At 34.5% G+C, this 17,879-nt stretch overlaps 1 protein-coding gene and 1 long non-coding RNA gene across 2 annotated transcripts in view; one reads left to right on the top strand and one right to left on the bottom strand.

The window, feature by feature from the left end:
- LOC311521417 overlaps positions 1 to 14,442 on the bottom strand; it is a 33,958-nt gene extending 19,516 nt beyond the window's left edge. The window contains exons 1-3 of the long non-coding RNA XR_014711895.1: positions 14,200 to 14,442; positions 4,701 to 4,766; positions 1,862 to 1,941 (exon numbers count right to left, since the gene is read on the bottom strand). This is a non-coding gene — a long non-coding RNA (uncharacterized lncRNA). The remainder of the gene's footprint in view (positions 1 to 1,861; positions 1,942 to 4,700; positions 4,767 to 14,199) is intronic.
- Positions 1 to 17,879, top strand: part of LOC311521392 (uncharacterized protein) — a 351,557-nt gene that overhangs the window by 231,643 nt on the left and 102,035 nt on the right. The window contains exons 3-4 of the mRNA XM_084629708.1: positions 9,786 to 9,858; positions 17,045 to 17,127. Coding sequence (XP_084485834.1) covers positions 9,786 to 9,858; positions 17,045 to 17,127 — 156 coding nt within the window. The remainder of the gene's footprint in view (positions 1 to 9,785; positions 9,859 to 17,044; positions 17,128 to 17,879) is intronic.

The raw sequence follows: 17,879 nt of genomic DNA, 5'->3' as shown, positions 1-17,879 counted from the left end.
CTCTATAAAGGAGGTATCATTATCCCCATTTTACAGATTGAGGAACTGAGGCACAAAGGAGGGATATGACTTGCCCAAAGTCACCCAGCAAGTCAGTGGTAGAGCCAGAAATGAAGCCCATATTTCCTGAGCTCTCAATCCTGTGCTCTTTCCACTAGGCCACACTGCCTCCCATAAACAGTAAATACAATAGAGTCAGTCATTGGCTCCATGGTTTGGTAAGACAGTATTATCAATAATAGCATTTACACATAATGTTATAAATAAATATTAACATTTTGTAAAATTTAAAACGAAAAATTATAGTACCGGTAATTAATTTAGCCTGCTTAAGCCAAACTAGCAAGATGAGTAATTTGTAATATAAATTGTATTTGTCCTTTACAAATGGAATATTTTATATTAAATGTCTAGGTATTAAAATGATGGGCACTTTAAAAAGACATAAGATGTATAAATTCATATGATACCAAACCAAAGAGTTTTCAGTTACTTTTTAATAATTATTTTCTATGATATGTGCACAAAATTTACAAATCAACTCAGAACCTATCAAAAGATAATGGAGGAATATTATATTTTTATTTAAAATACTTTAGCTCTTTTAAAAATAAAAAATTGGATCTGCTAACAGTGCAGAAATGCACATATTTAAAAGGAGATTCTTTTTTAGATTTTTTTAAAATGTTATTTGTTGCTTTTAAAATGATATTTCATTGAATCTTAAGTGAATAAGGTATTCCTTTATTTTTTTAAAAAAAGTCAAATGATTTGGTGATTAAAGAGAGTTGCCACTTGCCTGAGCTACATCCCTAGGGCTATGACCTTTTTAATCCTCTTTAGTTAATGTATTGGTGATCTTTACTTAGGCAAAGTAAATAGTGCTGTTCTGAACAAAGAGGAGGTCATGCTTCCTGCATTACACTCTGACCCAGGGGTCATGGCCTTTGTTCACTTCTCAATAGGAATTGCTCTCAAAGGGCCACCACAAAATGGAGAACTAATTTAGGCACGTGCTGGCAGAGAATGGCAGAGTATCATGTTTACTTCATGGAAAACTCTTGAATATTTGTACTTATATCGAACAATAAAATACAAATTTTAAAAATTGATTAACCTTTCATTTACCAATGTGTATGTAGTTGTTCCTTATTCACTATGATTGGCTTTGTCGTGGCAAAAATACATTGTTCAATTAATTCCAGTATAACATCTGCAAGTGCTTTATTTCTCTGGTTTGAAAATCTTACCTCAGTTCACATTTTTAAGTGGCAGTAAAGAATTTGCAAGTATTTTAACATTATTTTCTTAATTTGCTAGTCTTAATTTTCTAATAAAGATTATTAGATAAGTGAAAGTTACTGAACTTGACTAAAAATTGAATCCTAAAATATGGTAACTGAGATACTAAATCTGGACATTTGGGGCAGAGACCTTATCTCAAAATATGCACTGTTTGTCAACTTGCAAAGAAATCTGACAGCGTACTCGGTCAGAAGATTTTATCACCTTATGCCCATGACATCCTCAACATGTACAGGATATGCCATGCAAAGGTAGTGTCTTTACTTTGTCAAAACACCCATTCAACAATAGTGAAGGATCATGTGAAATGGAGTCGATCATGATGTAAAATGTAAAGGCTGGGGTATAAGTAGACTAGATTCTTCTCTCATTTGCATTGGTTTTACACCAATATGACTCTGTTTGACTTCAAAAGGTTACTCTTGATTTCCCCCCAGTCTGAAAGTAGAACCTAATGAATCATTTTAGCTGCTTAATGTGACCAGTGATCATTGTGAAATTTATCTCAGCTACTTTATAGAACCATTACTTCCTTCAGAAAAAAAATATTTCATACGTTTGAAAGATTTGCATTATGTTCTGTTACCCATGTCCATCCGTTTCTGCTGTATGATATTCTCCATTCATCATTGAAATCTATGAAATAAAACAATTAGATCCCCAAATAATTACTCAACCTATGACCACATATATCTTGAATAAAAATATGGTTTTATACATTTTTCCTTCTTTCCAAAGATAAGCCATTAGTCTCTGATGACTTAACCAATTTGCTTAAAACACAGCAGAGTTAAAATTGAGCACAAAAGAATCAAACAAAAACTTACAATGTTACATTCATAAAAATAAATAACACACAGTATATAAAACTTTATGACTTCTCCTCCTGTCTACAAGAATAGATTCAAGTGCAGGCTCAGGGCTAAAATATGTTAAAATAATTATTTACCCTCAAACTTTGATAGATCTAGTCGTACTGACTTTGATTCTCCACCCAGTTATACCACATTTTACACCAGTGTAACTCCCTTAAAAACGATGGAGTACGCTGGCTCTAATTGGTATAATGGAGCAGAGAATTGCGTCCATTATGTTGCTGTTGGCTATCTACACTAGCCGAGCCTGACAGCACTAGCTACTTGTAAGTATTTCTACTGATTACAAATGGACCACTCCAGTAATAAGCCCTACACCTTGTACTAGGTTCTTGTATGTCTGTATCATTAGCATACTGTGGGCAAATCTTGCTTGCATTTGTTCATGCCGCCGTGGGGGAGGAGAGGGGAGGGCCTGGACCATAGTGGATCGTGTGTGTTTAGGGAGGGAAGGCCTGGACCATATTGGATCTCGTGCAATACTGCAGCAGGAGTAGGGAGGATGATATGGAGAACCTGTGCAGAAGTTAGAGACCGCAATGTACTGTAGAGCACAATTATGCTGGGACTTCCAAAAAGCAATTGAATAGGTGAGGGGCTTTGGGCAGGGGTTGAGAGAGAGGTTGGAGCAGTGTTAGTGGATTTTCAACATCGATTTGACAATTGTGCAGGACTCTTCTCCTTGAGGAGGGGGAGTGTACCCATTACAGGGGCCAGTTTCTTTCAGATGCTGCAGACCTCACCAGCACACTCCATGTGACTGGGCTGTATGCTATAGTAAGGATTTGCTTTTTGAACAAAGGAAAATATAACCTGGAAAATCGAATGCTTCTACAAGTTTGCAAATAAGCTATTATTTATTATTGACTGCTCTTTTGAGTTCTTTCCTTTTAAAATTTTCTTTTCTTGAATTCTATCTATCTCAAATAAAAAACTAAGTTCCTCCTTTTTCCAAAGTAAAGAACATATTTTGGGAATTGTATGTATTCAATTAGAGACTGTCAACTACTTTTAGGTCCAAAATTTGGATTGAGTAATAACACAAAAGAAAATAAGATGATTGAAACAAAACCCATTGTAAATAGAATGTTTATGATTTTGTATTTGATTTTAATGAAAACAGTCCTGCTTTGGAACCAAGCAAGCACAGCCTGCTGCTAGCACATAAGAACCGGCAAGTAAAACTGGCTATATACAAACACTGCAATGGGCAAATATATTTTCTTTGTCCAAGTGAACAGAAATGAACAATAAAATATTTTTAAATCATGAAATATAAATTAGATTTTAAAAATCTTTCAGTTTAATAACTGAGGCTTTCATATAAACCAGAATGTTTTTAAAATGTGGGTTATGTCCATTTTAAATCTTGCATAATAGAAGGAACACTGTCAGGTCAGAAATCATATATATTTAAATTCCTTCCCTGTGTTAACAAGTTATATTTAAAATAATGAATATTGAAAATACAAAGAGTTACCTTTGCATACAGGCAGTAATAGTTTGCCTTTTTGCTGTATATTTAGCTTGGAGAGTGAAAATAGATGAGTGAGTTTCACTGTGCCTTATTGTTCATTTAGTGATTTTTCACCTTTTAGTTCTAATGCACTAGGACAGTGGTGCAATGTTTGGGTTGCAGACACAATAGGGCAGTGGTTCTCAACCCGCGGCCCAATCAGCACACACAGCTGCAGCCCATGTGACATCCTCAGGGTCATACAGGTAGTACTGGATGTGGCCCACAATGATAAATAGGTTGAGAACCACTGCTATAGGGGAATGTTTATTCTGAACAAAAAGACTTCTAGAAAAATGAAGGAAACATTTCTGTCAATCTTAGGTTTTGTAAATGCTCCTTTCTCTTTAAAAACAAAATGGGGATCCTCAATTGATCTGACCATGTCACTTTAACATTAGGGACTTACTTTCTGTTAGTAAACAAGTTTTTATTTTATTAAGAGCTGTCTTGCAAATACCTTCAATTTTCCCAATAAATAATCTATCCAGTATAATATATTTAGTAGTAAGGGGATTTTAGTATATACTGAAAGATGCCACCTCTTAAATCATCACACTGAGTGGGGGCATTTTGAAGGTTTTCTTACTGAGATGCCTTCTGAACTTTTAACAAGCTGTCCTAGTGGTTGATTCAAAGGTGGTTTTCACTCTTTTAAAAAGAACATTATCTCTGGCAGGGTGCAGGAAAGTGACAGACACTCCCTTACAAGTGTTAAGTTGATGCTGTAGTATTAGCATCACTGGCAATGATTTAATCATCGCATACACATTGTAGATTTCAATAGCAAGGCTGGGTTTCCTTCAAGATAGCTGATGTTTAATTGCCACTACAGAGATACATACATACATAGCACTTTAACAGCATTAGGGTATCAGAATAGTTTCCGAATGTGATCTAGACAGTGAAACTTATACAAGAGCCAGTCTCATTAAGCAACCTCATCGGATGAGACTCCCTTCTCAAAACAATCCCCAAATGTATTAAGTTCACTCTTGTTTTACCTTTATTTTGACGGCCAGCTCTATTATGCAACTGACTTTTGTTGGTCCCTTGAGTAGTTACTCTCACTGTAGTTGATGTGGAGAAAAAGGAGGGGGGAAAATGCTGTTAGAATTGGGGTTTGGTGAGGTTTTGGGTTTAATACAAAAACTGCTGAGTCTATTCTTCATTTTATTTTGTTAGGGAGGTGAGGGATTTCCTTAATGCTAAATTGCCTGGAATATATTTAGGCCTGTTATAATTGGGCACAATTCAGTTGAAATTAATGGAAATGTGTGCACTTTCCCCAGGGTGGAATTTGTTCCTTTGGCCTTTTTTCCTTTGAATTATTTGAATTAAAATGCTACATGTGTACATATAGCTGCATGTTGTATGTTTACATGTTTATATTTATTTTTCTATTAATAATAGAAGTGTATAGGAAATAGCACAGTTCAAATGTGCCATTTATGTTTGTGCCATTACATCTCTGAAAATAAAATAGTATTCTGTACAAGTGCTGTCATTTCTGTTTTTTCTGCAGTAGGAGAATTACATCTTTGTATTTTCCGCAGCAGGGATTCACCCTATACAGATCTGCTTTGTAGAGAAAAATAGTATACGCTACTCAAATGGCATTCTGTGCCAGGATAACAAAAAGACAATGTTACTACCAGGGTCTATATATTCAAAGGCTAGTGTAGCATATAGTGATTTAAACACAGAATAATCTTTTTTGATAAATTAAATTTTTTGGGACTGACCTAAATTCTCGTCCACTTATTGGCTATGCTCAGAATGAGTACAGAGAGGGTCAAACTGGCAAGGGTTTGGTTAATTTTCCTATAAAAATCTTTCCATGTGTAAATAACACACATGCACGCACATCTTTCTACGTGTCAGTGTCTGTATAAGTACAAAACGCTCAATAAAATTTATCTTCTGAGGATCCACATGGTTAATCTCAGTGTCAATATTCTGGTCTCCTTACACATGTAGAAAACTCAGCAGTGTTGCCAGTGGAAGTTCCGTGCACGAAAGGAGAACAGAACATTGTTGTTGAGCTTTGTTGTGTGGAACAACAACATTTTGTTCTGGATGTGTAGGTGTGCACTGTGCAGTACCCCATTAGACAAAAATGTCTGATTTTATGCCAATTGCCTTAATTGTTTCAATGCTGCTGAACGTATCAGATCTCAAGTGCCATTAATGTAGTTAATAGCTAAGTATACATATACTACGGATCTAGTAATGAATGGGTTAAATTAGTGTAAAGGGTTAAAAGATTACTGATGTGCTATAATCTGTTACTTTGTGATGACTTTGGTTATTAGCTTTTGGGAATAGTATATGCACTAATTCAGGTGCCATGTTTAAAAACTATTACACTCTTTATTTGAAATTGCCTGTGCTTATTATAGGTCAAAAACATTCTGAAAGTTTCATGGTAATATTCAGATTTTTTTACATTGTTTTTAGTATAGTAAGGAAAAAAGTGAGGTGGAATTAGGACTAAGAAAGGGAACATTTGTATTTGTATTTTGACAAAAAAATTAAATTATATTTGTAATTTTTGTCATATTAGCAAAATACTGTAAATTAGCAAAATTTATATTAAACAGGATTGTATACACAGGACATGATACTACAGGCCTTACACTAGGAAATACCTCAAAAATTTGTAGACATATACAACTGTGTGTTAGTGTAAATATTCTATTGGTTAAATGCTGCATGTGTGTAAATATATGTATACATACACCTGCAGGATATACAGTGGATGTGTGTAAATACACACACACATTTTAGAAATAAAATATCAGCATGGTGTTTTGTTAAAGCAGTTTATGGTAAATTTCTTTCCGTTCCTATCACAGAATTGATAATGGTGTTAAAAGACAATTTTGATACTAGTATTAGCATAAAAAGCTCTCTAAAAAGCAGATGTGTTTATAAATAAGTCAAAGGGAAGTCTATTTTTCTACCAAAAGTACTCACAGCCTTGTTGCCAAGACACAAAAGGTGTTTCTGTAACTATGCAACATTACTTTATTATGTTACTTATTTTCACTAGCTAATTTATAGTACAGTTGTCTTGAAACTCGTTTGGTGGACGAATAAAATGATGGGATACCATTGCTATAGCTAAAATAAATATGTTAAAATAAAAATGTTGAAAGGTGCAATTTTGAATTTATCTTTTATTCATTTAAAATCTGTCTTATTGCAATTTAAGAGATGTATTCATGCCTAGCAGAAAACGGTTAATTTTTAAAATTGATGTTTTGCATGCTATTTGTCACTAATGTCCACTGAGGGCTTTCAGTATGCTGAAAAGGAATTATTTTGAAATAACGGTTGACTGAATAAATCTGGTAACAGGTTTCATGGCATTTTTTAATTGATGATGCCAATTAATAAATTTTATCAATTTATTTAGCATAGCAAAAGTTTGTGGCAAATTTTTCTTACACCAGGTGTTCTGTTAACTTTGTTTGGATTTTATGCTGCAGTTACATTTATTAAAATATCATATACATTTAAAATTATATTCATGCTGATTAATTTTCAATAAAACTAAAATAAGAATTAATAGGAAATAAAATTATTTGCAATTCAGTTAAGATTTGCTGCAATATCACAGAAGAATGGGAATTCTGTCTTCCGTTGGTATTGTAGCACATTTTAAAAAAATATATTCATATGCAACATTGATTTGTGTTATTGACGCTTGTTTCTGTAGGACCTTACATGTTGCAGATCCAAAATATAATAGGCTGAGTTGAAGCCTTTTGACTAAATCTCTCCGTTACACTGATGTGAATCAATCATTAGAATCAATATCAACAGAGCTCCTCTGAATTTATACCAGTGTAACTCAGATCAGAATTTGATCTACTATTCACATTTCCTTTCTTTTTTGGGGTAATTTTTTTCCAATTCTTAGTGCTCTCTATATGTTTTCTACCATATCTGCTAAATATGAAATATGTGTGTACATTTGTTAGAAATTGTACAATTTTTTCTGTGTGGGTACACCTTTATATATTAAAAAAATCTGATCATGTATGTGTATGTTATCTTATTTATTGAACCTCATCTCATACAACATGAAGTCCATAAACTTTAATTGATATATCCCTTACTAAGTGTAAGGGTATGATGATGGCTGAAATTGCTGACATTCGATACCATGGGTACGTATAATATGACTAAGGAGAAAAATAATTCCCCCTCTGATAATCATAGAATCATAGACTCATAAGGATATTGGGGTTGGAAGGGACCTCAGGAGGTCATCTAGTCTAACCCCCTGCTCCAAGCAGGACCAATCCCCAACTAAATCATCCCAATATCTTCTATAATATAATAGAAGACAGATTATAAAAATGATTGAATGAATATGGTGATCAACACCTAGCTTTCATAATTGCTGTCTGTGTTGAAAACTAAGCACAGCCTTTTAAAATTTAAAAAGATTCGTGGTTATTTTAAAGTATTTTTTAAGTAGGTAAAAATAATATGTATAATGGGATTATTTTTTCTCTTGGGATGAGATTTTACTGCTTTGACAATATTGTGTCAACATAGTACTTCTTAGGAGATTCTCTTTTGTGAAAAAAGATTTAATTCCACCACTACTGAATATTTTTTTCTTTACAATTTCAGATTCGAGTTTCAACATTTTTATACACCAAAGCTAGCTAGATAAAGTTAAAATGTGTCCTGTGTATCATTTACTATAGTATAAATTGGCTAAAGAGAAATATATGTTTAACTGAGCTTGGAAAACTAAAGTTAAACATATAATATATAAACAATATTAATAATCAATTTGCAACTGGATAACATGTTAAATCATATGTTTATAGAATCTTGCATAAATATACATATCTGTAAATAAACAAAGAATTGTCATTGTTTAATGTATGTTTTATTGTAATGCACATCCACTTGTTACTGAAGTTTTCTTATTTAAAGCCATTTATAGTAATTGGTACTGTATCTTATCGTTTCATTTATCATTATAATTACCTTTGTTGAAAATTTTACTCCTCTCCTTATAATTTAAAGATGCGAACTCTAGTATATTGCAACCTTATTCTCAGAGAGTTTACTATCTTGTTTGAAAATGTATGCTAGTTTACAGTATAAAACTATTTAAATCCTGTTTTTGTGGATTTCATTAAAAATTGAAGCATATATATTTGCTAACCTATTGCAGCTTGTCATGCATTGTTTAACAGTGAGCTTTTCCTTCTTCAGAATTTTTTTCTGTAGGCTAGCTAAAACTCCATGACATTTTAAGTAGAACTCCTATTTAAATTAGTGGAGAGTTCTATTTAAAAACCAATAACTTATTGTGGCCCTATGTTCACCGGTGATATCAGGGTAAAATATTGCCATAGGCATTAGAATAGAACAGAAGATATACAGCATAAAAGCTAGGTAATGTCAGTCACCAGTGAAGGTGTAAAAGTATTATTGTACAGTATAATAGAGATCTTCTAAAATTTCTAGGATATTAAACTTTGTGCATAAAATATGACATTCAGTAACTATCAAGATGTATTTTACAGGTGGCCTTTGCACAATTTATTTCATCTCCTTTAATTGTGTGTTGATTACATTGGGGCTACTCATTGAGTAAGGTAGGGTGGCAGAATTTGGTCCCTTGATGTTTATTTTAAAAAATGTAACTTGTCTGCTCTATTTCTTATATTTAAAAATCATAACAAAAAACATCTTTGTAAAACAAACAATTCCCCTTCAACAATCACTTGCTTTCAAAGGAGAAAATGTACATACTACAAGAGTCCCCTGCAAAATACATTTTAACAACTAGTCATGTCATATTTTATGCATGAAGTATAGTGTCCTGGAACTTGTAATGGATCTCTATTGTTCTGTATAATAATACATAGATGCCTTCACTGGTAATAGAAGTTGCTAATTCTTATACCGTAAATCCTAGTATCTATGATAATTGTTATTGTTTAGCTAATTTGGGAATATAAACCTATTACAAATAAAATCTCAAATATAAGGAAATAGATTTTCTTCTATAGATTGACTTTTAATATTTTTAAAATATTTATTGCTTTCAGTGGGACACCTTGTATTACTCAAATCGAAGTGAGCGTGGTGGAATGGACCTTCAGAAAATTTCAGAGCAGACATGTATGTTTTATATACATTATATAGAAATTAACGTATATTGTATTATGCTATATTGCTTTCTATTAAAAGATATGAAAGGCAATGACTTAGGCTATCAAACAATGACGATAATCCATACTGTAAAACTATATAGTCCAATCCCTGTATTAAAAATAAATTATAGCCCATCAAACCATGAATTAATAGATTCTAGTGTAAATGTGAAAAGCCGTATTGAATTTCAAAAATGTGCTGTGCAGTTACTGATTTAAATTTTAGTAAAATAAAATGTGTCATGTGCTGTAAGTGTTCCGATATTCCCTTGTCCTCTAAAAATAAAAAAATACACTATATAGTTGCTTAGTTTCAAGATTAGCCCTCCATCACAGATATACACTGCTATGAAATTAGCAGATGAAAACTTTGCAGCATGTTTATGACAACTAAACAGAAGCCAGTAAGCAACATTTAATCTTGTGTTTTGATTCTATGATTGTAGTGTGAGCATTCATCAATACTGTACATAGGACAAAATGTTGATACTGTCAGTTTTAAGCACACGGCTCTGTACGTTTAAAAATAGTTACAAAAGAACCAAAAATGTGGTGTTAGCACACTTTTTAAAACTGCTAATGCAATGCACTGTTTAATGCTTTCTTCCTGAAAAAAAATTGTTCTCCTGCCAGAGTTTCATTTGTGTTGATACCATTTTAATGCCAAGTTTTCTATAAAACATTCCTGTTAAAATACAGTGTAATGAAGAAAATGTTTATGTGAAATGCTTTATTATGTTTTGAAGGAAAATATCTTTGAAATGTATCCTTATTCAAGCCACCTTTAGACATTCAGAAACACTTATTTCAAAATTGTCTTTATTTGGTGTATAGGTATTTAGGGGTCTTTTGTCCCCATGACTAAATTGCCACTGTTCCATTGACATTAAAGGATGTTATACAAGACTAGGTCAGAATCGTATTAAATCAGGACTGTACAATATGTAAATACTGTACAGATTATAAAATCTACAGTAATTTTGATTTTGAATGTCACCTTGAGTCTCAAGTGGACAATTGGTAAGACTGCTTTGCTTTTTTAAGATTTATCTTTAACTTTTGGTAAGTATCTTTAAAAAGAAAAACCTTCTGTTATATAGGAAGCATTCTCAGTGTTGTCAGTTATGACAAAAATGAATATTTTTAGACATTATTAAAAAATGTGTTTCTAAGACATGCAATTAAACCTTTCTGCAGAGACTTACTGTAGAAAAATAATTTTTTTTGATTGGGTCAGCTTTCTCCAATTTATATGCATATTCATTTTTAATTTTATATATATATATATATATATATATATATATATCAGAGGTAATTAGGTGCTACCAATTATTAAAAATTCAATTATTGTGTACAAGAAAAGAAAAAAATGTACTGTTTCTTTAAATCTGAATTTAGTTTTGGTACCTCTACTACACTGAACCAAGGTTAATCTTTGTTTTAGATAAGCAGAGAGCCTACTGTGAATTAAAAATATAAGCATACAACAGAAGGGATAAAAGGAGGAGGTCTGATATTGTGTTTCCTATAGACAGGTCTTATGATAAATGGGAAGAAAAGGTTATAAAAATATGTAATAATGTAAATATCAAAATATCGCCTTCATGTTAACTATTTACATTTTTTAACTCATTCATAGATAATGGACTTTAAAATAATGTTTCCACTTCCTTTTCTTGAATCCTTGCTCCATTAAGAACATAGTACAGAATTAAACTTTGTTTGTTTGTCCTTATCTCTTCTAAACCTTATTTTTTCTGTTCAGTGATCTAAAATTTGGTTACTTTCACTCTTATTTTAGGGTTATGGTACCAGATGTAAGGGCTAAGACAATTCAAAAGGATGTTAAACTGTGCATTTGCAGCCATAATTGCATAATGTAGATTCATTTTAGTCCCCCCTGTCCTCCATCCCCCAAAAGTTCTCCCAGGTCAGATACAGAAAAAAGATGAGCTTAATTGTCCTCAGTTTCTTACTTTATCAAAAATTGGAAGATGGAGAAGAGGGAGATCTTTATTCTGACATAGAATGGACAGAATTAATAATAAGATGTTGAGAAACAAAAACTAACATGCATTTCGAGAATTAACATAAGTGAAAGCAAAGATCTTTGGATAATTTAGTCCAACCATTAAAAAAATCTAAAATCATATTTGTATTTGTGTCAACAGTACAAAAATTGTTGGATACACAGTGGAATATAATCTGCTTTCTTTTGTATAGGGTTTATAACTTTTGCCTGCGTATGCTGACAAATGCATGCCACAGTAAGTGTCATGTTGTCTTCCACTGTTTAAGGTTAGCAATAAGAAATTGTACAAAAATAGTTCTAATGTCCAATAGGTTTAGAGTCCTACGTTCATTTTTCTTTCAGTTTTTAACTGTCAGGAAGCTGTCTGAATTGATGGCACATGTGTCTGCACATATGCACTCTGTATGCAATGGACATATCATTTATGAGCTACTACAGGCTTAGCTCATGATTCTTAAACATGATCTTACTTCATCAAAAAGAGGGACAGAAGAGAGTATTTGGATGTTTTGTCATCCTGTGTTGTGATAGTCACATAAAGATTTTGCATTGTGATGCCCCAAAAACAAATACTAAAAACATTTTGTGGTTTCATTCTGTTAAAAAAAATTGCTAAGGGTAGACCATAAAGCATATATTTGGCTTAATGAAAGAAATATTTACCCTGATTAGAATGTTAGTGGTTGAGTGAGCTCTTTCTCAAGATTTTGGGGTTGTGTGAGAAAGTTGGATATGAGCGAGTCGTTAAATATTTCAGTAGTCATTCAGGATGCAGCACAGCACAGCTCAGCTATGGTTCATTGTGTAGAAAACCACATGTACTGCCCTAGACTTTCTAGAGCTGGCTGATGCATTGCTTTAATAGATCAAATGTGATAAAAGTTATGCTTGAAAAAGGGAAGATGATTTTCAGTTTACTGCATTATATGTAGCAGAAAAATATGTACTGTCAAGTACAGTAGAGGCTGTGGTTTTAATTAGTGTAATACGGGTTCTTAGCAGTATGGCTTTTGCTAGTGAGCAGTCAGGCAGAGTGCATCCTAGGAGTTTGAATGGTAGTATCGGAAGCTATGCTGTTTTTAAACAGTGTTAAGTATAAAATATCTTGAACCATCTTTGTAAGTGACAGTAAGTCAGATCATTGAAATACTGGATGTTTGAGTCATTGAGTTTATGAAAAATGAAAATTGGACTGCCATTTGTAAAAACTATGACTTGAAATACCTTTACTCCATTTTCCAGGATAGTGAGTTTTTCAGAGGCTGGAGAGAACTCTCTGGGGAGGGAAACCGATTGTTGCAAGGGAATAAAATGTTACATCTCAGCTTTCTTTTTTTCATGATATTTCTTTTCCTGCCACTACTTCCTAATCCATATTTTAAGGAACAAAACTTCTTTAAATATTTTTATCAGGAGTATTTCATAAGACCATTGAAATATATTGTATAGACTTCTAATTACATGAAACCTCATAGCTGGTTTAAAGTGCAGCCATGATAGAGATAATAGTATAAGCAGAATAAATATTAAATCAGAGGGATAACTATGGCTTTCCTTAACTAATCACCTGATCCCTTTTTTCTTATGGTAAAATTCTTTCAGGAGGAGGACACCCTCAGGTTGAACAGTGTAAGGTCTCTTTTTTTTTCCATGGTAGGGCAAATCGAACATTTTGACAGCATTTTTGTAAGGAAAGCATATAAAACATTTTTTGAACATACCAATAACAGAATATATAGCTATAGATACACACACACACACACACACACACATATTATTACAACAGGGAGAATTCATTGGTTGACTGAAATGGCGAGATGTGACGCAAAAGGACACTTGGACGGGTAAAAATGCTGATGGATGCCAAAGCAGGCGTACCAGGAAATGCTGTTGCTATGAGAGAAACACAGAGAGAGAGAGAGAGCGTGAGAGAGCAAGTTGTGGAGGCCTTATTTTTTACCTTTTGGTTACACCAGAGAACTGCAAACATCTCTATTTTTTAGCAGGGAGAGGGAGATTTTGGGTGGGTATTTTCATTAGGATAAGTTGAGAGGTGGGAAGAGTGAAGAGGAGAGGTACAGATTAGCTTAGAGTATAAAAGCAGATGAAAAGTAAGGGGGAGGCTGAATATACTAAGCCAGCGATCTGAGTTATGATAGATATACAAATTAAATACAGCAGATGAAGCAGCTTAGTATGTTATCAGTGCTGATGTTAAGACTTACAATTTAAAATAAAAATTAAAAAAAAAAATATATATATATATAATAACCCCACCTTTTAAGTTTATGAATTATCCAGCTGGTATACGGACGTCTCTTTTGTAACATTGCTAAGGGGACTGCAATAAATTCATCTTATGAATCCATTTGCAAAAAAGAGGTCAAAATAATTAGCAAGGATTTTTTTTGTCTTGCTTCTTCGGCAAGGAGAAAAAAAGTTTGTGCTATGAACTTAGCCTAGCAGCTACTGGAACTTGAGCCAAAAGGGGCAGGAAGTTGTTTTACAATAGAGTTACAGTGATCTGCCACAAATGGAAAAAGCCAAATGTTGGGTTCTGGGAAGAGGAAAAAATATTCTCCCTCTTCTCCCCCCCTTCCCCCATTTGCCCCCTCAATAAAAAGGAAAGTTCAACTGAAAGTTGTTTTTAATTGCTTTTTTAAGTAATGGAAAGATTATCTCACTTGCATATTCCACAGCAAGCATGAGGGAAAGAAGTATAAAAGGGACGTTTAAAAAAATGCACTTGGTAACTAGCAACGGGACTTTTGGCATGATTCCTCGAGTTTGCTTGAGGTTATGAAGGGGGGATGGGAAGAAGAAAAGCAATTCTACGTAGTACATTTTCTTAAGAGAGAGAGAGAGAGGAAAAACCTTATAATACTTATATTTTTTTAAAGGAAATGTGTGTTGATCCTCTAAAGCTGAATCCTCAGGCATTTGTAGCTTGTCTTTGCCGTCCGATGTGTTGTGTGTGTGTGTGTGTGTGTGTGTGTGTGTGTGTGTGTAAGCGCTCTCAATCAAACAGCAATCATGGCAGCTGTTTTTCTTCCAGCACAGCAGTTGAGCTGTCTCGCCCAAATGCTTATCAGCTTTTGACTCTGTGCCAAGATAGTTATAAGGGCCAAGCAGCCTCAGCTTGGCTGTGCAGCTGGTTTAGAAGTAAGGGCATGAGAAAACAAAATCAGTAAGTTTTTGTCACATACAGTATTTACTTTTTCTAAATCCCCATTTACTACACTGATTTTTCTGTGCTGCATTTTGATGGTGTTTATGGATGGCTTAATATTGTAACTATATTTTGTTTTATTATTTTGGAGAGAGAACCTCATATTTTTTATCCCTGCAGATATTTTCTCATGGAAAAAAAAGCTGTAATTAAAAGATTAATTTGACGAGCTGCCTTTTTAAACTTATTGTCACATTGTACATGCATTAAAATTCCTTTGCTGTGTGTCTCCCTTCTCCCCTCCTTCCTTCCCCACCCCCGTCTTAAACACAAGACTGCATTGTGCTGTATTTGGGGGCAAATGTAGGAGCGCTGAAGCAACTGTTACTGTATGGGGGGGGGTGCTTAATTTCATTGTTGTATGCTTGCTTGCACTGTGTGTGTGTGTGCGTGCGCGCACTCGTGCGTGTGTGTGTGTGTGTGCGTATGATGAAAACTAGCCTGCTCACGCAGGGCCGTGCCTCTGTTTCATCATCAACTCCAGTCTTCTCTGTTTCGCTAGCTCATACACTCCTCCTCTTTCTTAGCCAGATGGCTCGAGTCGCTCACAAGGGGGAGATTGGACTATGAAAAAAGATTGCTGCTGCAGCTTGCGTTCCTGCTGCAAGGGCCTCCTCTTCAGACGGCCTTTGCCAGAGCAGAACTTTTCAAAATGCTACAAATAGGATCTTCTTTTTTTCCTCCTTTATTTAAACCCTTCTCCTTTTTTTAAAAATAACAAACAAAAAAAACAAAAAAAACACCGGGACTAATTTTTCTTGTTTGCTGTGCTGTGCTTGGCTGTACAGTATATTGCAGTGTTGAGCTTAAAGCTACAAGTATTTCTACCACCACCCCCGCTGATCCATTTTTTTTCCACCCTGGTTAAAGAAATTGGTGTATTTGAGCAATGAATCAGGATTTGCGAGTTTGTGTGCTCTGAGAATGATGGCTTTTATTGGTGATTTTTTCCCCTGAGTACCAGTGCCCTGTGCTGCTCATGGAACCAGCTTCTTTCTTTCTTTCTTTCTTTCTTTCTTTCTTTCTTTCTTTCTTTCTTTCTTTCTTTCTTTCTTTCTTTCTTTCTTTCTTTCTGTATATTTTTTAATTGCTTCAGGTATCTGTGCCACATGAACAAGGATGGATGCTAGCCCTCCAACCCCCTTATAATCTGACCGTGGCTGAAATGGAAATACTGCGGGGATTTTTTTGTCCTTGCAGGGTCCCTCCCCTCCCTTTCTTTCACTGTTTAGGAGGGAAAAGGGGTGTGCGGTAAAATGCTGTCTCTGGGACAGGTGGCAGCTCCAAGACAAAAGGAATAAAATAGGCAGTAAACGGGGAAAATTAATAGTCAATAAAAATAGGAATTGGAAATGTGTAAGCGGCAACATTGGTAAAGGTGTTGTCAGCTACCCAGCCTTTCTTTTGAATTTTATCTGCAGATATAGGCTAAAAGGAGAAAGTTTAGGCGTACTTTTTTATTTGTCCTCTCTATAGGCATTTGAAAAGATAAGGCGGGTTTTTTTTTTGGACTACTGAATTATTCATAGTGTCAGTGGTGAAGCCAGGACCATTAGCATGCATCAGACATGCTGTTTGTCTGTTTGCTAACATTCTTCATTCAAGACTTGTTAACTACCAGACAAGCTTAACACGCTTCTCTTTTCCCCCTCCCCTTCTCTCTCTCCCTCTCTCTCTCTTTCTCTCTCTCCCTTTCATGCCACCCCTTTAGTCTCCTATTGTTGTTGCTGGGAGCTGGCAGCCAGGGGTAGTTGTGGCAGGGAAAGCATGTGGACGAGAAGCTGGAACCCGTTGCTAGGTAAGGACCGCCTTCCCTTCTTCCAGGCCTGCATGCACTTGCACAGTCAAGAAATACTATGGAGCTCACTCAGTGCCTTCCATCTGCTTTTACAGGAGACTGCAGAGCTGCAAGGTGAACACATTGGCATCCTCTCTCCGTACCTGGTCCCTGAGGCTTGTTTCCCACCATTCACAGGGTAAGAGTCTTTCTCATCGTTTAGATGCTTCTGATTGATATGCGGTAACATTTCATGTTTATTTGCCTCCACAATGGAGTGAACAACTGGAGTAATTACCAAGTAGGAAAATTAAGTTTCAGAAACTCTTAGTGGATATCAGGAGATTGCCTTTTGACTATGTATTCATTTATTTTTAACCTGCAATACATATTGGACCATCAAGGTTCAGATTAATTTTAAATGATCACTTGCAGGTTATTAAGGAAGCAGTACAGTTATTAATTTTTTGTGGGGGGTTCATTCTCCCTCCCTTTCAAGTCTACTCCTCCCTTCACCAGTCTGTGTAAAACCAGACAAAGGTCGATCACGGCGTTTATTTCTGAATGCAAATGTTCTAGGACTTGTGCCAGTCTTGCCTTCATTGATTACACTGTAGCTTCTTTGTTGAATGGCACTTTTTTATTTTCCCCCTTAGGTCTTTTTTTTTTTAACAGAAGGAAGCTCAGCCCTGAAAAGAAACAAAACAAAGTTGTGTGGTGCAAATTCAGATTTTTATTTTAATTACAAATATGTTGCTAGACAATTATGTTCTCACCAATTATAAAAACAGCTAATCTTGAGTTATATTAGCCTTTGTCATTTATATGTGTGTGTGTTTGCACGTGTGCATATGTGCATTTATTAACTGATAGTTTTGAATGTTACTCAGTGATGACCATGGTAATTGCATCCCACTACGATTAAATTTTCCTGATTGTCTTAGCAATGTG

Source organism: Lepidochelys olivacea, assembly GCF_965140295.1.
Source record: "Lepidochelys olivacea isolate rLepOli2 genome assembly, chromosome: 1".
Classification (NCBI taxonomy): domain Eukaryota; kingdom Metazoa; phylum Chordata; order Testudines; family Cheloniidae; genus Lepidochelys; species Lepidochelys olivacea.
The sequence above is the reverse complement of the archived record's forward strand: the minus strand, read 5'-3'. Positions and strand labels throughout refer to the sequence as shown.